The sequence below is a fragment of the Chiloscyllium plagiosum genome, chromosome 41 (genome assembly GCF_004010195.1).
Source record: "Chiloscyllium plagiosum isolate BGI_BamShark_2017 chromosome 41, ASM401019v2, whole genome shotgun sequence".
Lineage (NCBI taxonomy): Eukaryota > Metazoa > Chordata > Chondrichthyes > Orectolobiformes > Hemiscylliidae > Chiloscyllium > Chiloscyllium plagiosum.
The window spans coordinates 5576467-5600432 of record NC_057750.1 but is presented as its reverse complement, the minus strand read 5'-3'; the positions used below and the strand labels follow the sequence as shown (position 1 = coordinate 5600432).

The 23966-nt window shown below is 44.6% G+C and overlaps 1 protein-coding gene across 3 annotated transcripts in view; it reads left to right on the top strand.

Moving 5' to 3' along the window:
- LOC122542783 (putative transcription factor p65 homolog) overlaps positions 1–19766 on the top strand; it is a 62665-nt gene extending 42899 nt beyond the window's left edge. The window contains exon 12 of one of the 3 annotated variants that reach the window (XM_043680824.1): positions 19592–19766. In XM_043680824.1, coding sequence (XP_043536759.1) covers positions 19592–19761 — 170 coding nt within the window. In that variant the 3' untranslated portion in view covers positions 19762–19766. Of the gene's footprint in view, positions 1–675; positions 1102–2867; positions 3657–19591 lie in introns of those variants that run through there. The other 2 variants (XM_043680823.1, XM_043680825.1) reach the window with 2 other exon arrangements.
- Positions 19767–23966: the final 4200 nt, after the last annotated feature.

Sequence of the window (23966 nt, the reverse complement as noted above, 5' to 3'; positions counted from 1 at the left end):
ACCTTCTGTAGGGTAATTTGTGTCAGCAACAAACTCTGGCCGTGACCATGAAAAAAAATCTGAATAACCAATGTCTCCAAGCCACTGTTCACTGGAGCTCAGAGTGCCTACTTTAAAATGCTCTAGAGTGCCTACGTTAAAATGTTCCAGAATGCATACGTTAAAATGTTCCAGAGTGAATACGTTAAAATTCTCTCTCCTTTATGTTTTAATCTAAACTCGGAACAGGGAGTTAGGAAAATTGACTTAATTTGGAAGATCTTCCAGTACGGAAGGAAGCCATTCAACCCATCTTTTGAGTGCCAGTTCATTAAAAGAGCAGTCCAATTTGTTCCGACATCCCCTACTCTCTCACCACCATCCCATAATTTTATTGCCCCTTCCATCGAGGACAGCTCCTTTGTAACATCTTTGTGCAACTTTAACCATTAATAATTTTTGATGTGTGCAACATATGAGCAAGCTAAATATAATTTGAACACGTAACTCATAAAATATTCTATGATAAAATCATACAGTACAGGCCCTTCAGCCCATCGAGTTTGTACTGCCAAAATATGCTACTATCTACATTTGTTGTACTTTCCCGCACTAAGTCCATAGCTTTGAATGGTAATTGTTCATCCAAGTAGGTTTTAAAGGTTTTGAATATGCCTGTTTCAATTACCCTCCCAGGCAGTGCATTCCAGACCCCCACCTCCCTCTGGGTGAAGAATATATTGTGTAATATTGTTAATAAACTTACGATGATGATGCTGAAACTGATTGAAAATGACAACAGGGGCTGAAGAGGTGAACTGTCCTACAAAAACCCCACTCAACAATGTATTGCAAAAAAGGATAGTTTGAAATCTAGAAATATGATCTGGTTTGTGTCAAAACTTTATGCATGAGTTTTATTATGCTTTTTAAAGCCTGCATCTGCCATATATGAATCTAATGTTATTAAGAGTTAGAAGTTACATGCTTATGTAAACAGCTTGTATATAGCAACATTTTTTTCGAAGTTTTGAATCTTTCCCCATTGCCTTTTCAAGCAGCAGGATCAAAACTTTTGTTAACTGTTTTGCTGTGTTTGTTTTTAAAGTATCCCGTATCTTCCCCCCTGACTCTTTTTGAAATTCTTGTGCTCTGGGTACTGATCCTGCTCAACAGTGAAAGGGCCCACACTTGCAAAGCCTATTTGTTACTTCCTGGTTAGTTGTCCTTTGGAATTCGCCATTATGATTGGTTGCTTAGCCTGTTTGATGATGTCACTGTTGCCCAATATCGGAGATCCCCTATAACTGACAGTACAATGAAAATCACATTTAGAGGGCCATGGGGGGATCACTAGATCCCTTGGCATCTCAATGACCAATGAAGAAAGTGCAGTCACTATTATAATGGGTACTTGGCACATTCCCACCAACGCCAGTGTGATAATAAGATACTTTTGTGGACCTAGTTCCATAATCTATCCTCATTAGCTGAGGCTCCTCCTCTCCAGGAGGGGACTTTTCTGTTTTTTTTGTCCCCCTCGTTATTTATTTTCTAAAAAAAGAGTTTGTAACTCCAGGGAGGTGGAGTATGTGGGAATCACATTATCGGAAACGTATGTATGCACTGGAGAGAGTACAGAAGTACAAGTATAGTTCCAGGCTTGCAGCAAGATTTCGGTGTCCCTTGTACACCAGCTGCTGAAAGTAGGCAGTGAAGAAGGCAAATGGTATGTTGGTCTTCATAGTGAGAGGATTTAAATACAGGAGCAAGAACGTTGTTCTGCAAGAGTCAGGAGGGTGATGGAATACTCCCCACTTTGCCCTGGATGGGGTCAGCTCCAACAACACTCAAGAAGCTCAACACCATCCAGGACAAAGCAGCCCCCGCTTGATTGGCACCACACCCACAAACACCCACTGCCTCTGCCACCGACACTCAGTAGCAGCAGTGTGTACCATCTGCAAGACATACTGCAGCAACTCCCCAAGTAACATCAGACAGCACCTTCCAAAACCCATGGCCACTTCCATCCAGAAGGACAAGGGCAGCAGACATATGGGAACACCTCCTCCTGCAAGTTCCCCTCCGAGCCCCTCACCATCCTGACTTGGAAAAATCGAGAAACGTCAATGATAAGGATAGACAGAAGAAGTTAGGGATTTTCTCTTGGAGAAAGGAAGGCTGACAGGAGATCTCATAGCAGTTTGCAAAATCATAAGGGGTCTGCATAGATAGGGAGAAGCTGTTCCTGCTCATTTTAAAAAAAAATATTAAATCATGAAGGGCATGAATAGGTTTTTTTCCTCAGTGTGGAGCAGTCCAAATTAGTTGGCATAGGTTTATGGTGAGAGGGGAAAGATTTAAAAAGGATCTATGAGACAATTTTTTCACGCAGAGGGTGGTGCGTGTAAGGACTGAGCTGCCAGAGGAAGTGGTGGAGGCTGGTACAATTACAACATTTTAAAAGACATCTGGATGGATATATGAATAGGAAGGATTTGGAGGGATATGAGCCAAGTGCTGGAAAATGGGACTAGATTAATTTAGGATATCTGGTCAGCATGGATGAGACTGACCAAAGGGTCTGTTTCCGTCCTGCACAACTCGACGACTCAATGATGTGCAAAAGAAGCAAGGGTGATGTGAGGAACTTTTTTCACTCAGTGAGTAATTAGGGTCTGGACTGCACTGCTTGGAAATGTGGGGGAGGCAGGTTCAAGTCAGGAGGGTATTGGGTGGTTTTTTGGATAGAAATGGCGTGCAGGAAAAGACAGAATGTTGGCACTAGGGGAAAGAGCCAGTGCAGGTATGATGGGCTAATTGGCCTCTTTTTGCACTGTAATAATTGAGGAGTTCTGTGATTTGACTGATTTTCCTCACGACAGATTTCCAATTCCCGGCTAACATGGACGTTGGTTATAATTTTCAACATGAGGAGGATCAGCTCTATTTGAATCCGGTGACCAAACCCTGGAACTGCTACACCCAGGAAGATTATGCGACTGCTGTGCCCTACACTGACAATTCCCTGGAAGATTTGCAGGATGACCCATACAGTCAATGTTACATGAAAGACGAGCCTTTGGACACGACTAATTATGGATTTTACAGCCAATTGGAGGAGCTGCGGAAGTGCCGGGAACCCGAGGGCGTGGGTGCCACCTTTGACACGAATTACAACGTCTTGCCACCTGTTGAAGACCTCCCCATGGCTCCAGCAGACGGGGACCTCGACAATTACATGCTGAACATGGATTTTGCCAATGGCAGTGAGGAACTGTCCACCATCTTGGGCAGCAGTATTGCCATGCCCAATGAGCAGCCAGGATCCAAAGGCTGAGTGCTGATTCGCTCACTGTTGGGTCAGAATACCGGGGGGTGGTGGGTGAGGGGGCGGGTGGCGGTGGGGAGGGGGATGGTGTATGTAGGAGGGCTGTTGTCATCAGGAAGGGGTGGGTTGAGAGGACAGCGCACTCCACTGCCCTACACAGCCTCCCACCCCAACTTGACGTACGCCTGTGTCTTCAGTTGACTTCCCCTCCACCCTTTCCCAGTCTCGCCCGTTAATGGCCATGACTACTTTCCAAGTCCTGCCGACTACTGAGCCCCCGTCCTGTGGACCTTCTCCAGGGCGATGGTGGGACTGACTCCATGCCAAACATGTGAGGAGGGGACAAAAACAACTTATGGCTCCTCACTTCCTTAAATTCTGTTAACCCACAAACACTGTTCCCTCCTGAAAAGCCTCCCCATCCCTTACTGTGCATTATGTGTACACATGGAAGCCAATTAAAAAGGCAAGGATGAGGTGAAGGGAGGACAGTCTCTCAAGGATGCTATCCTTGCAATCGGCCCTCTTAACTCCTGGTAATCTCTGCATTGATGTGACTTTCAATCAAAGATTGATGAATCATAGTATCCCTCCAGTGTGGAAGCAGCCATCGAGTTCACAGTGACCGTCCAAACAGCATCCCATCCAGAGGCATTCCTCTGTCCTAAACCTGCAATTCCCACGGCAAACTCACCTAGCCTACACATCCCTGGACACTGCAGGGCAATTTAGCATGGCCTGCCCACCTAACCTGCATATCTTTGGGCTGTGGGAACAAACCAAAGCAGACCCACACTGACACAGTGCAAACTCCCCACAGACAGTCGCCCAGGCTTGGAATCGAACCCGGGTCCCTGGCACTGTGAGGCAGCAGTGCTAACCACTGAGCAGCCCACTGTATTGGTGAGGAAGTGGGAAGGCAGAGACTTGACATTCCAGGGACAACAGCGGGCAGTGCAAGCCCCACTTCTCTGGGGAAGGGGAGGAGATGGTGCCAGACTATTGGGCACAAGGCTGGCATAGCACTTCCCCTCCTGCATACCTTTCCACAATCCTTTCACAAACGAGGAGATTGTGAATTGTGAGCAGATTAAAAGAATGTAGATTGTGAAGATGTTTTGATACTTAAGATGCCCTTTAAAGTGCCCTTTTGTTCACTGACAGTGGAATTTTGGATCCAGGCTTTGGGATCTTGTTATTCACTTGTTAATTTTTAGTAAAACAAATACCATTCTTATTTTTATAATGAAAGTTGAGAAACTGAAAATGCACCTATTATCTGTGAAGTACTTATTGAACTTTTTTTTAAAAAGAATGTCTCTGTCTACATTTTAAGGATTGTTATTTCCAGCTGATTGTGTGGTCTCAAGGATTGTCCCCATGTCTGTTCACAACTTTTCCTGACAGATTGAAAGACTCTAGCATTTCCTATGGCGCTGAGTGGCTTTGTCTGTGATTTGTGAAACAGAGAGCCAGCAGTGCCCTGTTTGTAGGTGGAAAGTTCCGGAAGGCGGCAAAGGCTGCTTATTGACGTCTTGGACTGGCCAACTTTTCCATCCTTTCCAATCTGTTCAAAGGAGCAGATGCAGGCTTTTCAAACACTTACCTCCTCAAACCATCTTTCTCTCAACTTCGTTTTATATTTTGTTCCAAATTCTAATCCCCTCTCTCAGATCAGCTTGCATGAACTCTGAACCCTCGGCTTGTCCAAAGCTCTTGGGTGGTATTGTTACTTGCACCAAGTTCTGTTCATTCTGTCCACTGCTGATGGGTCACATGGGCTAGCTCTTGGGTCACATGGTGCCTGGATTTTAAAATCCTTGTCATTAGTTTTCCAATCCCTCTGTGCCCTTGTCCCCCACCACCGTGACTTCTCCTCCAGCTTCGAGTTTTCCGCACTCCTGTTTTAGCCTCTGGAACATCCCTGATTTAATCCCTCCCCCGCCCCGGCGCCCACACCTTTAGAGATCTGGGCTCTAAACTCTGGAGTTGTCTCTCTGCCTCTGCCTCTACCTCTCTCTCCTCTATAACCATACTATTTGGTCATTTGCCCCAATATTTCTGTGACTTGCTGTCTAATTATGCTTTGCCCTCCTATGTAGGTCATTTTATTACGGTAACGGCACAATTTAAATAAAACACAGCGAGGGAAAAGTGAAGAAAGTGTCCAATACAGACACAAGCCATCAATGGATCTGTTCTCTGGCTTTCTTGATCCTCGCTTTGCCTTAAATGGGTTTATGTAAGATTTCCATTGGTTACCGGGTGGCAGGTAACTCTTTGTCCAGTATCAATGTCTACTTCTACACCCCTTCCTCTTTAGGGGGGTGGTGGGCACAGTGGTGACTGTTACTGGCTTAAACATTTCGGCTCCTACTCTGGGGTTACGACGTCAAATCCCATTAATTGTTGTGAAAAAAAAAGGGAAGGGTTTGGAGGGATATGGGCCGGGTGCTGGCAGGTGGGACTAGATTGGGTTGGGATATCTGGTCGGCATGGACGGGGTGGACCAAAGGGTCTGTTTCCATGCTGTACATCTCTGTGACTCTATGCTTCCCTCCATGCGCTTTAGGGAAGGAAATCTTTACCCAGCCTGCCTTACATGTGACTCTGAACTTCTCTCTGAAATGGCCTGGCAAGCCACTCAGTTTAAGGTCAGTCGAGGACTGGGAGCTAATTGTGGTCTTGCCAGTGACGCCCATGTCCCATGAAAGAATTCTATGCTGACTCAGTTCTACTCACCGATGAGGTCGACTCACTGACAGGTGACTGACCTTTATCAGTGCAATAGATGAGAAACGAATCACGGTTGAGGAACGAGGTGTAATTAAAGTTAACGTTTTGGCTCCGGTGACACTGCCTTCGAACAGGACCTGAAACGTTAACTCTGATTTCTCTCTGATGCTGCCAGACCTGCTGAACTTTTCCAGCAATTTCTGTTTTTGTTTGATTTACAGCACCCGCAATTCTTTTGGTTTTTTGAGGTGGAATTAGCCGTTTAGACAAAGTGACTTTTATGGGATTTGTACATAAAAACAGAGGAGTCATGTGGCACAGTGGTAGTGTTCCTGCCTCTGAATCAGGAGACCTGGGTGTTCAAGTCCCACTGGCCCCAGAAGGGTGTTATGTCAGTGCGGTTGATTACAGTGATCTACAGATAAAGATGATAAATATTCCACAAAGGATAGATTGACTCTGTTGCTTCAGACTCAAGTGTGGTCATAGAAAAATGCTGAGGTTATGGTTTTGAATTGAACGGAATGCTACTTTATTGAAACAAAGACTGATCAATGCTTGTGGAAAGATGTCCAGTGAGAGTTTCGTTCTTGTGGAGAGTCCAGGGGATTTTCAACAGAAGCTGGGGCAGTGTAGACTTGCCAAGTGCAATTAAATGTATCATGTCACTTATGCTCTCCCCCCCCCCCCCCCCCCACCCCAACCCAACTTGTCCAAACGCTCAAATCTTTAATCAGCCAGTACAACAGTCTTTATGATACATTGAGCCAATGAAATAGCAAAAGAAAAGACTCACCCTATCCAATGAACTGTGAGCCAAACCATCTTTTAATTTCACCGTTTTCATGTCTGGTAAAGAGAGGACAAAAATAATCTGTTTTATTTTAATGCAAGAATGGGGGAGGGGGGTGTAGCCCACTTAGCACTGACAGGAGGATTATCTTTGCTCAGAGGGTGGTGAATATTTGGAGAACTGTGGGTGTTCAGTCTTTTTGAGCATTTCCCAGATGGAAATCGATGGATTTCTTGATCTTAAAGGCAGCAAGGGATGTGGGAGTAATGCGGGGAAATGCTGTTGAGGTTGAAGACTAGCCCCGAATATATTGAAACGCTGAGCAGGCTTGAGGTGTTGCATGGCTTACTCCTGCTCCTGTTTCCTATGTTCCTATAAATTGATCCTGGGGTTTTCCCAGTCTATACAGTTCCAGCTGACAAATGGAGCTTGACTTGTTGGTTTGAAAGGTCCGTGGAAGGGAGGGAGGGAGAAAAGGATTTCTGCAAGAGTTGAGATAAATTGCAAGTTGGTGTAACCGATGCTGCAGTGAGCCTGGATAATGAAGGTGAAATTCTGTGTATATGGTGTATGTAATGTAAATAAATAATTAACTTAACTACAATCGGGAGTTTCCGAACTGTAATTCCAGTGGTAAAACAGGTGTTAGTTAATTCCCCTTGGCTGCTTGGAGCAAGAATGTGAACATTAAATATTGATTAAAAAGTGATTGTGTCTGTTTATCTCATTTTACACCCCAATGCCACATGTGCATGTCACACTCCAGGCACTGTACTGTCATTGGATGTCGTGGGAGGGTGGTGAGGGGAAGTGGCAAGTGCGGGAAGCTGTGTGACTGAAAGCCAGCCTGCTCAGCGAACCAAGAATTCATGATCTTCACCAACAAACAGAGGCCATGTGTGGGTCCTATTGAGGGATGGGAGCTGAAGAAAAGCATTTTGTCCCTTCCAGCCTGCTCCACCATTCAATAAACTCATAGCTGATCCTTCACCCTTCTTACCCATGTCCCTTCATTCTCTTTGAACCCCAAAGCAATCAACTGATCTTTGCATTCAATGACAGAGCACCCACAGCTCTCTCTCTCTCTTTCTCTCTGGTAGAGAAAACTAAAGATACTCAACTCTGAGCGAGGACATTTCTCCTCATCTTGGTCTGACGACTCGGTCTGGGATTGTGGATCACTGTTCTGGATTCCCAACACCAGCCTCCCTCAATACCCTTCCCACTAAGAGTCCCCTCTCTCTTGAGGGAGCCTGAGAGGAGTTTACTCAGAAATCGAGTTTGCTACGGTTAGCCAGTGATGCTCCTGTGAGCTGTCACTACTTTTTAAGAAGGTGCTGTTTGCATGGTTGGTGTTCTTGAGATGGAGATGGGTCCTGATTGAAGTGCAGCTGTTTGAAGGAGGAACTACTGCAGCACTGGCTGAGATCAAACTGAATTGAATTGGCTTTATTGTCACATGAGTCTAGTGAAAAATTTATATATCGCTACTTACAGCACCATTTTAGATACAAAGGTACCCAGGCACAGCTTCGTTAGTTACAAGATCCTAGACAATAGAGAAATAAAATTTCTAGGGTAGCAAAAATGAAAGTTCAAATCAACAGACCACGCTGGCACCTAGCTTTCAGTCCTCATCAGGCTCTGGCTCCAGACTGTGCCAGGCTCCACCTTGAGGACTGAGAGGCTGGGAGATCACTTCAGACCACCATGTCAGGCTAAGAGGACGCCATGCCGGAAGGCCACTACGCCAGGCCGTGAGATGGTCATGCCACAGAACCTGGGTGAGAAATGATTTCCCAAGTTGTTAAAAATCACACAACATCAGGTTATGGTGCAACAGGTTTATTTGGAAGCACTAGCTTTCGAAACGCTGCTCCTTCATCAGTTGGTTGTGAAACAGGACCATTAGGCACAGAAGTTATAGCAAAAGATTACAGTGTTATGCAGCTGAAATGATATGTTGAACAAACCTAGATGAAGTCTTCCACCTTTTAGAATGGGTTTGCTAGTTTCGGTTCTTTAATATGTAAGTTCAGAACTTCTTTGAAGTCACATTCTCAAGATAACTTAAGGTTTTATCACAGCTCAGAGAATACATTTAAGGTGTGAAGTTAGAGTCTGTCTGTATCCCAATCTTAAGGCAGACAGGTTCTATTTCCAAAATAGGAATTTATAAAATATTACAAGGATTGACTGCCTGTAGGTTATGCATTTTTTTAACAAAATAGAAGGTATCTGCAAATATAATTGTGCAAATATAAACTCACCCCATAAACTTCTGTCTGTGTGTGTGCAGGGGAAAGAGACAGAGTGAGTGTATGCCCGCACATACACATATAAGTTTAGGGGGTGAGTTTATATTTGCAAAATTATATATGCAGATACTTTCTATTTTGCTCAAAAAGCATACATCCTGCAGGTAGTCAATCCATGTAATATTTAATAAATTCCTACTTTGGAAATAGAACCAGTCTGACTCAAGATTGGTATACAGACAGACTCTAACCTCACACCTTAAATGCATTGTCTGAGCTGAGATGGCACCTTTTGTTATAAAACCTTATGTTAGCTTGAGAATATGACTTAAAAGAAGTTCTGGACTTATATATTAAAGAACCAAAACTAGCAAACCCATTCTAAAAGATGGAAGACTTAATCTAGGCTTGTTCAATATATCATTTCAGCTGCATGACATTGTAATCTTTTGCTATAACTTCTGTGTCTTATGGTCCGGTTTCACAACCACCTGATGAAGAAGCAGCACTTTGAAAGCTAGTGCTTCCAAATAAATTTGACCGACTATAACCTGGTGTTGTGTGTGACTTTTAACTTTGGCCACCCCAGTCCAACACCGGCCCCTCCAAATCATGGTTCCCAAGGTCTGGCTGGTTTGGATCAGTACTTGCTGCAAATGCTTTATCTGGCTATCAAACCTCTCTGAAGCTGTCAATTTTTAAGGCTTTATTAGGTGCAACGTAGGCAATAAAACTGATGGCAATCACACATTATTTCCAGATTAAACTCACGTCATGCTCTGAAGGAGTGACTCAATCAGTGTCGTTCCCTCCCCCCCCACCTCTGCATGCCATTAATTACATCGTCATGAGAAACATTACCCACTGTGACATGTCTGACATAACAAGGACAAATCATCACAAACAGCTCTCCATTTGGTTATAACATGTCACAATAGTGCAGTTGGGTATAGCTGGAAGCCATTCAGCCCACAATTCCACAAGATTATGGCTGAGCTCTAATTGACCTCCATTTACCAGATATTGTCAATATCCTGCCAAACCTTTGGTTTTAAAAATAATAACTGATCAGTTGTAGAAGAGAGTTCCAGATCTCTACTGTGAGAAATGTTTCCTAACTTCCCTTGTGAAATTTTCTGGATCTGACCCATAGTAGCAGAAGCAAGCCATTCAGCCCAATGGAATGCATCTGAATAAGTATACGAATAGGAAGACTTTAAAGGGATATGGGCCAGGTGCTGGCAAATGGGACTAGATTAGATCAGGATATTTGGTCGCATGGGCGAGTTGGACCAAAGGGTCTATTTCCATGTTGTACATCGCTACGACTCTAAGTCCATTCCACTATTCAATGAAGACTGCTCTCCCCACGTCCTGGAGCCACCCAAACAAATAACAGAAATTATTTCTCTTTGTCAACCCCTTTCGTCAAATCACCTGCCAATCTTCTAAATTCCAGTGAATTCAGTCACAGTTTGTAAAATCTCACCTCAACACCTTTGAAGAGTACTTCCCATCCTTGATTTGATTTTTTTGATTTGGTTTATTGTAGTCGCATGTACCTAAGTACAGTGAAAAGCTTTGTTTTGCAAGCAGGAAAGGCAGATTGTAGTACACAAGGACATACAGATCATAAGGTGCTTAGACAGATCGAGGTGTACATGATTACAACTGAACAGGAGGTGCGCAAAGCAAGATCAACATTATTTGGAATTAGAGATATCCATTCATCAGTTAATTAATGGCAGGGAAGAAGCTGTCCTAGAACTTGCTGGTGCGTGTGTTCAGGCTTATGTATTTTCTGCCTGACAGAAGAGGTAGCATTATTGGGGTGGGAAGGATTTTGGATGACATTTGCAGCCTTTCTGCAGCACTGAGAAGTGTAACTGGATGGGAGGTTGGCTTCGTAATGGCCTGGGCTACGTACGCAACTTTCCGTGATTTCTTACCATCCTGGGCGGAGCAGTAGCCGCTCCAGACCATTATGCACCTGGATAGAATGCTTCCTATGGTGCAGCTGTAGAAGTTGGTGAGGGTCCTCATGGACATGCTGAATTTCTCAAGCTGCCGGAGGAAGAAGACACATTGTTGTGCCTTCCTGCTAAATGTCTGTTGCGCTCCCTGCTGTCCTAAGGTGTGAGGCACAGAGCTGTGACAGTAACTCCAGGTGTGGTCCAACCAGGACTTTGAACAACTGGAGCTAATCCTGCGCATCCAATGTTTCTAAATATAAAGACTTATTAGCTTTTTGTTTGAAATTATATAGACTTTCCCAATCTTACACAAGCTACTACACGTTCTGAAAGCAAAGGCAACACTTCCTTGTCCCAATGCACTGAGTTCTAGCTCTTGACAAATACCCAGCTTTTAACACTCTGTTTACAATTGCTCTGATTTGTGGTTTTTGTGCAGGGTTGCATTAGATTTTACACAGGAGCCTGGCACCTTTACGTCGGAGATTATAAAACAGCCCTTGACGTATCCTCATGGAAACATCTTTAATCAGAAGTCACACGACACCAGGTCATAGTCCAACAAGTTTATTTGAAATCACAAGCTTTCGGAGCACTGCTCCTTCACCGGGTGACTTAACCTGATGAACGATGAGCGCTCTGAAAGCTTGTGATTTCAAATAAACCTGTTGGATTATGACCTGGCATTGTGTGACTTCTGACTTGACCCACCCCAGTCCAACAGCAGCTCCTCCACAATCTTTAATCAGTCAATTTGTCGGAGGAATGTGGAAGGGAACGGCTTAATTTTGCAGTTCCTCTCTACAACCTTCTCCAAGGCGATTAGGAACAGGCAGTAAATACCGGGCCAGCTGGTAACACCCACATTCTGGATTAGTGGTGCTGGAAGAGCACAGCAGTTCAGGCAGCATCCAAGGAGCTTCGAAATTGACGTTTCAGGCAAAAGCCCTTCATCAGGACACACCCCAATGAATAAATAATCAAAAACATTTCAGTATTCAAACAGTGCTGTTACATAACCTTGTACACCATAACCACCGGTAATAAAACACAAATCAAAATGGTTGTAAGCAGAACGCAAGATGCAAATTTAAACATTTATGGGGCTGTGATGTGAATATTGTCACTGGATTAGTAATCTACAGCACCAGGCTAGTGTCCTGGGGGCTGTGGTCTGAATCTCTCCATGGTGGGTGGTAAAAACTGAATTTGAATTGAGTAAAATCTGGAAATGAAACCAATTGCAACTATTGTCAATTGTTGTAAAAATCCATCTGGGTCCCTCTTTAGGGAAGGGAATCTGCCATCCTTACTCGGTCTGGCCTACATGTGACTCTAGACCTACAGCGACGTGGTTGACTCTAAACTACCCTCTGAAATAGCCCAGAGGGCCAACCAGTTCAAAGGCCAATTAGGAACGGGCAATAAATCCAGTGACACCTTCATGCCTCATAAGAATACAGGAAAATAAAAGCTGAGCGACTGTTTTGTAACAAGGTCTTGGGCTAATTAATCTGTTGTCATAGCAACACAGATTCTATGCTGATCTGAGCTCTCACCTCACAATGCACGTACAGATCCCACGTCATTTCCTGCCAGGCTAGTGCAGTGGAGAATTTTAACTATACCCAATCTCAAACCCCATCAATGAACAACAAACAGATGACAAGGAACGTGAGGGATTATAGAACAAGGAAGAGGTCCTATAGACTTGTTGCAGGCCGAGATTCCTCAACAGCATCAGGAGCTGTATTGAGAACAAACCCTTCCCAACTCCCATGCTATGGCTCCCCCTTGGAGGTGTGTATGGGGGGAGCCATAGCAACAGCATCAGGGAGTTTTGCCATTCATGAGGTCACATGGCTACCCTATTATGGAAAGATACAAGATTCTGAGGGGAGCGCTGACAGGGAAGATGGTGAGGACATGTTTCCATTAATTGGGGAATCTCAAACTAGGGGACATAGTTACAAATAAGGGGACACTCACTTCAAACTGAGGTACAAAAGGAATGTTTACTCCCACAGGGTCATGAATATCTTGGAATTCTCTGTCCCAGAAGTTTGCGATGGCTAGATCATTGAAGACATTTAAAGAGGATGTGGATAAGAGTTTTGAAATACTGGGGCTTTGAGGAGTTAGCACAACAGACGGGAGGCCTGCGGCACATCAGACACGATCTTATTGTATGGCTGGACAGGCTTGTGAACGTAAGCATATATCAACAAGATCATAAGAACTAGGGGCAGAAGTAGGCTGCTCCAGCATTCAATACAATCCTGGCTGATCTCATCTCAGTCTCAACTGCACTTTCCTGCCCACTCCCCTGGCCCATTACTCATTAAAAATTTGTCGATCTCCTCCTTAAATTTACTCAATGTCCTGGCATCAATCACACTCTGGTGTAATGAATTCCACTGATTCATGATCTACCCTCTTCTGTTAGCCAGAAGGTATATGTTTGTCTACACACACAAAGAGATTCGAGAACAGCTTCTTTCCCGCCGTTATCAGACTTCTGAATGGACCTCTCAAATTTTGCATTTAATGTTGATCTTGCTCTTTGTGCACTTTCTCTGCAGCTGTAACACTGTATTCCCTGCTCTGTTCTATCACCCTTTGCATTTTATATGGCATGATCTGCCGGTATTGCACGCAAAACAGAAGTTTTCATTGTATCTAGGCACACGTGACAATAATAATTCAAATCAAAATTTCTCCCCACCTCTGTTTTAAAACCACTGCCCCATCTTAAAATTATGAGCTCTCATTCTCGACTGACACAACACGAGGAAACTTCCTCTCTTCTTTTACTTTGTTAATCCCCTTTAGCATCTTCTATATCTCAATTAGATCTCCTCTCATTCTTCTAAACTCCGAAGAGTACAGGCCTAAACTACTCAATCTCTCTTCATAATACAAACCCCCTCAGCTGTGGGGTTGAACTGCCTCCAGTACAAATACAATGGGCCCAACGGCCTACTCTTGTTCCTGTTTCCTATGTTGCTATGTCACACACTATATATCAGAAACTCAAGGGGAAGACTTGCATTTATATGACACCTGGCATGACCTCTGACATCCCCAAAATGCTTGACTGTTGATGAATACTTTCTGAACTGTAGTCACAGAGTCATACCACACGCAAACAGACCCTTTGGTCCAACTCGTCCATGCTGACCAGGTTTCCCAAACTAAACTGTGTTTGGCCCATATCCCTCTAAGTTGAGAGTGTGTTGCTGGAAAAGCACAGCAGGTCAGGTAGCATCCGAGGAGCAGGAAAATCGACGTTTCGGGCCGGAGCCCTTAATCAGAAACGCTGATTTTCCTGCTCCTCGGATGCTGCCTGACCTGCTGTGCTTTCCCAGCAACACACTCTCAACTTTGATCTCCAGCATCTGCAGACCTCACTGTCTCCATATCCCTCTAAACCTTTTCTACCCATGTTACCTGTCCAAATGTATTTTAAATGTTGTAACTGTACTTGCATCTTCTACTACCTCTGGCAGTTCATTCCACACACGAACCACCCTCCGTGTGAAAAGGTTACCCCTCAGGTCCCTTTTAAATCTTCCTTCTCTCACCTTAAAATTATGCCCTGTAGTTTTGAATTCCCCTACCCTGGGGAAAAGACCTTGACTATTCACCTTATCCATGCCTCTCATGTTTTTATAAACCTCTCTAAGGTCACCACTTAAATCTACTGCGCTCCAATGGAAAATATCCCAGCCTATCCAGCCTCTCATATCAAATCCTCCAATCCCAGTAGCACTCTTGTAAATCTTTTCTCTGATTTAATAATATCCTTCCTATAGCAGCATAGCCACCGTCATAGGAAATGCAGCAGCCAAGTGATGCACAGAAAGATCCCACTAACTACAATGATTATCGGCCCAAAGGTGTAGGTTGAGGGATGATTATTGGCCAAAACATCAGAGAGTTTCCCATAGTTTGGAACAGTTCCACGGGAAGGGACAAACAGGATCTCAGTTTGACTTTTCACCCAGAGGTCAGGGCAGCATTCGAACAGAATCACACTGGAGTGTAGGCCTAGGTTAGGTACGCAGGCCCGTGAACTGGGATTGTCAATCTACCCCGTCAATATCCCAACGTCAAAGATAGATTTAAAAGGCTCACAATAGACAAAGGAATACAGGGTTAGTGTGGGAGGAGACAGGTACAGAGATACAGAGAGGTTTGTGGATGGAGATTCCGGAATTTAGGCCCTTGGCAGCCACAATTGCCAATGGTGCAGCAATTAAAATCATGGATTTTCAAGAAGCTGCAACTGGCGGGGAGGTACGCTATCTCAGCGGTTAGCATTACTGCCTCTCAGCGCTAGGGACCAGGGTTCGAATCCACCTTTGGGCAACTGTTTGTGTGGAGTTTGCACATTCTTCCCGTGTCTGCATGGGTTTCCTCTGGGTGCTCTGGTTTCCTCCCACAGTCCAATGATGTGCAGGTTAGGGTGGATTGGCCGTGGTAAATTGCCCCATGGTGTCCAGGATTGTGCAGGTTAGGGTGGATTGGCCATACTAAATTGCCCCATGGTGTCCAGGGCTGTGCAGGTTAGGGTGGATTGGCCATACTAAATTGCCCATGGTGTCCAGAAATGTGCAGGTTTGGGTGGATTGGCCATGCTAAATTGTCCCATAGTGTTCAGGAATGTGCAGGTTCGGGTGGATTGGCCATGCTAAATTGTCCCACAGTGCCCAGGGATGTGCAGGTTAGGGCGGATTGGGCATGGTAAATTGTTGTGTATTAGGTGGGTTAGCCATGGTTAATGCAGGGTAACAGGGATGGGGTGGGTCTGAGTGGGAAGGTTGGTACAGACTCGATGGGCCATAATGGCCTCTCTCAGTACTGTAAGAATTCTGTGAATAGAGCGATCCTGGTGGACGGTACTGAGAAGGGGAGGGATTTTGAACGAAGACAACAACATTAAAAATGGGGAACAATAAAATGGGATAGGAAGTGAATGGGCCTTGACGTGGTTTGGAAAAGCTCAAGGTTCTGAGGGAAAGGTGCAGTTTGAATTAATGCATGAATCATGGTGGTACAAAATCCCACAGAACTCCATTTGGTTTGTACACAGCTAGGTGAGCTGGGGTGCATGGGGGACAATGGTAAGTGGATGCTCCTGCGAAGCAGAGCGACATCAAATTCCTCATACCCTGTCTCACTGGAGGGTCTGTGATGCCCTCTGTGGTCGACCAGCTCTGACCCTGTGAAAGTGCGGGCAAGGTAAAGGAAAGCAGCAATGGCACTCGCAGGATTGAAACTCCTGGGAGAGGGGAAGAGAAGTTAAACCCTGAGTGGGGTGTTGGGGGGAGGGAATAAACCAGTGTCGATGTTATTGATAATATTTCCACAACAGGAGCACTAGTAATAAATTCCATAGACAAGATTCAGGCTTTGCTGGTTGCTAAGAAACAGCTCATTGGAGGGAGTTTTGTGTTTCATGCATCTCACCTCAATAACATCTGACCAGAGTGATACCCCATGGAAAGCCCCAAAGTGAAGGGGGGGGGGGAATTCCCCACAGGGTTGATTATCTAGGGAATCTTAGCAACCAACAAGAAAAAAAAACAACAGACAATCCCGGAAACCTAACGCGCATTAACCCTTTGTGGTTTCCGTGCTGTCCCTCAGATCAAAAATGAGCCAGCACTGCTTTCGAAGCCTCGTGTGCTTTTACATAGCACCTTTTCAGAACTCGTTCAAGAGATTTCAGTGACCCCAACTGCCCCTTGAAAAGGAGGTACTGAGCTGCCTTCTTGCACTGCTATGTTCTTTCTGGCCTTGGTGCAGGTACACCCACAGAGATGTTAGGAAGGGAGCTGATTTTAACCTTTAAGGTCGTAACACAGCCCAAGATGCGACCAGACAGAATTTATCGTTGTGTATCCTAGGAGTGGCAATCCAAGGCTTGGTCAAAAGAATAGGTTTTTAAATTGTTTTAGTTATTCGCTCATGGAATGTCAGCTGTACAAGCAAGACCACAGTTATTACCCATTTCTAAATGCCCCTGAAAAGGTGGTGATGAGTTGCCTTCTTGAATGACTGCTGTAGTGTAGCTACTCTTAGACTCCTGCTATAGAGAGAAATGCAGTGTTTACAGCTAGCAACAGTGAAGGAACAGTGGTATAGAGAAGAGTGGGGGGAGAGTGACTTAAGGTGGGGGGGGGGAGCTGGAATGCTGAACACAGTGACACAAGACTCAGACTGGATCAAACTTCAGTGCAGCCGACATGAATACAGTGAGGAACCGGGCTGATGTTATCAAGAATTCAACAGGGCAGAGGCGGAGACAGTGTGCCCTCACAAACAAACAACCCACACAGCATCAGATTTGAGTGGGTTTTTCAAACTCTGCTGTTCAAACCACGGTGGGGGGAGTCAGGAGATTTCCTTTCTCAGTTTTTCCATTGTCTGTGGTCGGCCTTGAGTCAGACAGGGCTGTTTGGAAGCCGAGTATTACCCTTCAGCGACCCAGCTTGTTAACTCCTTCCTGTCCCCTCGCCAGCAGAAGAAAGCATCCGCATTTCTTCCAAACCCCAGACGTTGCGAACTACTTTACAGTCAGTGAGGTGACTCGTGAAATGTAGCCTCTGCTGTAATGGAGGATTATGCACGGCAGTCCAACTTTGCACACAGTAAGCTCCCACAAAACAGCAACATGATCATGACCAGACATGGGGGTGGGCAATAGATTGTCGCACTGCATTATCTGTTCACAAGCCACACTGAACAAATGGAACTTGGTAGCATTCCAATCTGATTACTGACCTCCTTGTTGGCTGCTTTCCCATCGTCATGCCAACAGTTTTGGGCCAAGTTGATGGTGGTTCCCAGGCAGTGACCCACGAATACAATAGCAGAGACCAGTGCCTTGGAGCAGCAGTTCAACAGGAGTAAGCTTATCAGCAAACTACTTTCATATTAAGCTGAACAAATGGGAGGTGATGGCCTAGTGTTCCGGTTGCTGGACTATTAATTCAGAGACCTTGGTAATGTTCTGGGGACCAGGTTCATATCCAGCTGTGGTGGTATCTGAAATAACCTGCACAGAGGCCAGTATCCCATCACTAAGTCATATTTTTCTTTACCTGTGCACAATACACTGACTGTGACCAGCCAGCTTGGAGTCAGTCCCCTGAACTGAGGAGATTCAAAATCTTCTGGTTATATTTCTTTTTTCTCCCTTCCCCACGCTACTGTGAAACAGTGGAAGGGCTTATTTCTCCCATTCACCCACGTCTTGTGGGTGTAGGTCTAGGGCGCAGTGAGAAAACACTGAGTGCATTATTGAAACATTATTCATACTCCACCACTAGGAAGAAAAAATCATCCGAATTGCCAGTGTCGAATAGTGCCCTTCTCTTCAACAGCAATGCCTATGTGAACGAAAAAGTGAAGGGGAGGGCAGGGACTAAATCAAAACAGAATCGGAGGGGGAAATAAGGCACCCTACACCCCGTCATACCCATCTCTCCTTAAGGAGGCCGAAGAGTATTGGTAGACACCGCGTGCTCCATCTCCAGGGACACCCAGGCCCGAACATAACCGCGGAAGAGGGGAACGGCCATAACGACCCCATCCATGACCCGCTGCCTGGACCTATTAATGGCCAGGTCCAGGAGCTGACTCACGAAGAGATTCAGAATGGGGGGGGGGAAAGAAAAACATCTGGAATTAATGACAACCACCTGTCAATTGTCAGGGGGATCAATCCGATCTGGTACATTAATGTCCTTCAGGGTAAGAAATCTGCCATCCTTACCTGGTCTGGACTCCACAAACACAGCAATGTAGTTGACTCTTAAACTGCCCTCTGGGCAATTAGGGACAGATAATAAGTGCTAGCCTGGCCAGCGATATCCCCATCCCATGAATGAATAAGAAAACAGGCCTAAGTGGCTCTATTAATACATAAACCTTGCTGTTCTTTTCAGCTGCACAGGTATTCACTGTTTCTTTTTCTTGATCGACACAATAAATTTTCTGCACATACTGTGGAAGCACAGTAGCTCAGCACTGCTGCCTTACAGTGCCTGGGACCTGGGCTTGATTCCAGCCTCAGGTGACTGCCTGACTCTGCACTCCCTCAGTACTGCTAACGGTGTGGGGAATATCTACATTTGTACACAAATTTCTCACTCAGGGATTTCAGCATGCGTTGTTCCAATTCAGGAGTAAGAGAATAGACCTTTTTTTTAAAATCCCTACCACATTCTTGCCTTAGAGAGGACTCATTGAATCCCTACAGTGTGGAAGCAGGCCATTCAGCCCATCGAGTCCACACCAACCCTATCTCACCTAGACACATCCCACTCATCCTGCACTTCCCGTAGCCAATCCACCATGACCTGCACATCTCTGGACTGTGGGAGGAAACCCACACACACACGGGGAGAATGTGTAAACTTCACACAGACAGTTGAAGGGCCACCAATGTGCCAACACTTGGTTGGGTCTGATCAGTCAGGGTAATCGAACCTGATCAATCCATTGGCAGATCCTCAAGGTCCTCCGAAAAGGGCGCGAAGACTCAGGAGGATAAGAATTGCTACAAAACCCCACTCAGTGCAGGAAATCGAGAATAACACAGAGAGAGAAGACATCTCCAAGACCATTGGAATAAGAAGAAGATATCACCAAGTGGAGTCCAGCCATGTCCTAGTGTGACGGTATACGATGTACAAAGTTAAAGCATAGTTTGCAGTGTTTGTCATTAGTTTATAGTATACTTTAGTGTTCTAATATTAATTATGTTCAATAAACGAATATTATTGTTATAAGAGTCGACTCACAGTTCTTTTGTTGAACATAAGAATTTGAACACACTGTATGGCAGGTACCACATCTTACATTACAGCAGTAACTACATAGCAAAATCACTCTGCTGCCTTTAAAGTACACTAAGCTGATCACAGATTGTGCAAAGTATCAGTCTCCAAAGTCACCTTGAATGTGCAATGAATCCACAGCTCAGTGGGTAGTACCTTCACCTCTGAGTCAGAAAATTCTGGGTTCAAGACCCACTTTGGCGACTTAATCTCAAACTTCAAGCTGAGATACCCAGTGCAGTATAGAGGGAGTGCTGCACTGCCAGAGGTGCCACTTTTCAGATGAGACATTAAATAGAGACCCTGGTCTGCTGTCTCCAGCGGAACCAAAATATTTCACAACAAAAGGAGAAAAACAGGGAGGTTGCCCACTACCCTGGTCAATATTTATCCCTCAACTTCAAAACTTAAAGAAACATCACATGGTCGTTATCACACTGCTGGGAGCTTACTGTGCAAATTGTCACAGTTCCTACACTGCAACATTGATCATGCATCTAAAGTAGTCAATCAGCTGTAAAAAGCTTTGAGGCGACTTGAGGATGTGGAAAGTGCTATATAAATGCAAGCTATGCTTCTTCAGTTCCTCACCTAGTGTGTGGGAGCTTGCTGTGTGCAAAAATTGGTTGCTTCATTCCCTACACAACAACAGTGATTTCTTTCTTCATGAGGCTGTGGGCATTGTTCAGTGCCCATTCCTATCTACCTTTCCACTTGCTAGGCAGGACACAATCCTGTTGTGGGTCTGGAGTCACATGTAAGCCAGACTGGGTAAGGACAGTAGCTTTCCTTCCCTAAAGGACACTAGTGAACCAGATTTTTTTAAACAATTGATGGTAGTTTAATGGCAACGTTAGCTTCCAATTCCAGAATTATTAACTAAATTTAAAATTTTGCCTGTGGTGGGATTTAAACCCACATCCCCCAAACTAAGCTCCCTAGATTACTAACACAGTGATATTACCACTACACCATCCCATCAAAGATAACACGTAGGTTATAAAGCACTTTGGAATGTGCAATATAAATGCAAGTCTTTATTTTCACAAATGCCATTCAGTTCCCTATTCATTACAGTCAAGAAAGCATGAGATGTCAAGAACGGGGAATCCCACCAGTATTTCGAGTTAACAGAGATGAAGATGTCATAAATAGAATGTAGCCAGAGAGGAAAAAAAACACATTGCATATAAACACAGCTGGGGAGGAGAAACTGATATAATATCTGAAGCAAATACAGAAATTGCGGGAAAAGCTCAGCAAGTCCAACAGTATCTGTGGAGAGAGATCAGAGTTAACATTTCAGGTCGAGTGACCCTTCTTCAGAACTGATTTCTCTCCACAGATGCTGTCGGACCTGCTTGAGCTTTTCCAGCAATTTCTGTTTTTGTTTCTGATTTACAGCGTCCGCAGGTCTTTCAGTTTTTATTGGTATTTATCCCATGTTTCCCATAAAGACAGAGCCACGTTAACATTATCAGTTGGGTTTGCTGTGTGATTCATTTAGGTGTGTTCGCATCTACACACTTTCACATGCAGGGCCCTGCCCTTTGAAAACAGAAAGGACTTGTCCATATAACATATATTTTCAATTAAACAAAACAGATGGTGGATGGCCAATCCCTGCCACGTGCCTCATGGTAATACTTTGACCAATTACAGTAGACTTGCCTGGTTTAAATTTAAACAAAAGCTTGTCAGTCAACTGCTCCCTAGCACATTTGCCATAATAATGCCTCTAACCAATCAGAGTCCACTTGCCAATTCCGGTTTAAACTGTCAGATTTGGCATTCTTGCCATTCTAACCTGACAAGTGAAAGTCAAAATGGTATGACAGCTTGTCTCTTTTTTCAGTAATGATCAAGTTTCACCAAACTAGTTTTTTGGCCGTACAGAACTTTAATATCGCTGATAAAGGGACACTGATTGTTGAAGCTTTTTAGATTTGTATTCATTTGGACATTTCACAAGAAGTACCAAAGAAAAAGGAAAACAATATTTATACTTAGTTAAAAATCACACAACACCAGGTTATAGTCCAACAGGTTTAATTGGAAGCACACTAGCTTTCGGAGCGTCGCTCCTTCTTCAGGTGATAGTGGAGGGCTCAATCCTAACACAGAATTTATAGCAAAAATTTACAGTGTGATGTTACTGAAATTATACATTGAAAAATTGATTGTCTGTTAAGTCTTTCATCTGTTTGAATGCCATGATTGTTTTATTTCTTTTTTAAACCTTTTTTAAAAAGTTGCATTCTCAGGTTAACTGTTAACAATGGTGATAAGCCAGACAATATGTTGAAGGTGTTAGCCGCCTGTGTTCTCTGTCTATGCCATGATGTTTAGATTGAGTCTGATCTAAATACTGAGATAATGGAGTTTTACATAAATTCATGCAGTTTTTGAGCTCAGAGTTCTACATGAATGCATGCAGTTTTTGAGCAAAGTACAATGGAATCCTGCAAGTACAAATTCACCCCACAAAATATATGTGTGCATGTGGGTCTTTGTCTGTGTGTGTGTGTGTGTGTGTCTGTCTGGTTGGAGGCCGTGAGTGTGAGAAAGTGTATGTGTGTGTGTGTAGTGAGTTTAGAGTGTTTTAAGTCTGTGAGGGGGTGCATATGTGAGTGTGGGAGTGTGTGTGTGTCTGTAAGGGTGTGTGTGAGTGTCTGTGCGCACATCTGTGTATATGTGTGTCTGTGTGTATAGGAGTACGTGTGTGTGTGTGTGTGTAGGAGTGTCTGTGTGTGTGTATGTATAGTGCAATGGTGGTCACCTGTAATGTGACATGAACCCAAGGTCCCGGTTTAGGCCCTCCCTATGGGTACCGAACTTAGCTATCACCTCTGCTCAACCACTTTTCCCTTCGAGGGGGGAGGCTGGAACTGGGGTACGATGGTTATGGTTTCACAGTAAGGACAGAGTTGAGGAGGAATTTCATCCACCAGGCAGTCACAAATCCTTTGAATGCTCTACCCCCAGAGAGTGGTGAAGGCTGAGTTACCAAATATATTGCAGGCCAAGTCTGATAAATTCACGTGCTGGAGGGGAATGGAGAGTGATGTCAGGGTGGGGGGACATGCAAGGAAGCAGATCAGATCGAAAGGTGGAACAGGCTTAGTGACTGTAAGAGCCAACTGCTGCTTCTTGTAACACTCTTGACCACTCCCTTGTATCTTAAAGAAGACCTGAATTTTAGCATCTATTTCTGTTGGCTGCAGAGAACTGCGAGAGACTTCATAACATTCATTCAATCTCTCGCAGGCTGGATTTTCAGATCCCTCAGCCAGTTGCCAGTATATATTGGCACCAAATATAGCTCATGATCTCATCCACTCCCATTTGTTTAGCCTTGGACTGCAGCCAGGGAAACTCCACAAATTTGACCCTTCTGTCATTAACTTTCCTGCAACTTTCAAGGCTGTGACACAGCTTCCAGTTAACCAAAGAAAGGGAAGATGGCATTACCTCTATCAGCCTTTACACAGTGCCTTTTCAGGACCTTGAAAAGCGATTAATGGGAGGCGATGTCGCTGTGGTGCTATTGCTGGGTCCTGGGTTTGAATCCTGCCATGGCAGATGGTGGAATTTGAATTCAATCAAAATCTAGAATTAACAATGGTGACCGTTGAAACCATTGTTGATGGCTGAGAGGGGGGAAAAGTCCCATCTGATTCACTCTAACCATTTAAGGAAGGAAATCTGCCAGTCTTACCTGGGTCTGTTCTACATGTGACTACAGATCCACAGCAATGTGGTTGACTTTTAATTGCCTTCTGGGGTGGGCAATAAATGCTGGCCTAGCCGGTGGCACCCTTATCCCATGAATTTAAAAAGAATATTGACAGAACAGCTTAATTAGAGGTAACAAGATAAAATTATGGGCGGCACGGTGGCACAGTCGTTAGCACTGCTGCCTCACAGCGCCAGAGACCCGGGTTCAATTCCCGCCTCAGGCGACTGACTGTGTGGAGTTTGCACGTTCTCCCCGTGTCTGTGTGGGTTTCCTCCGGGTGCTCCGGTTTCCTCCCACAGTCCAAA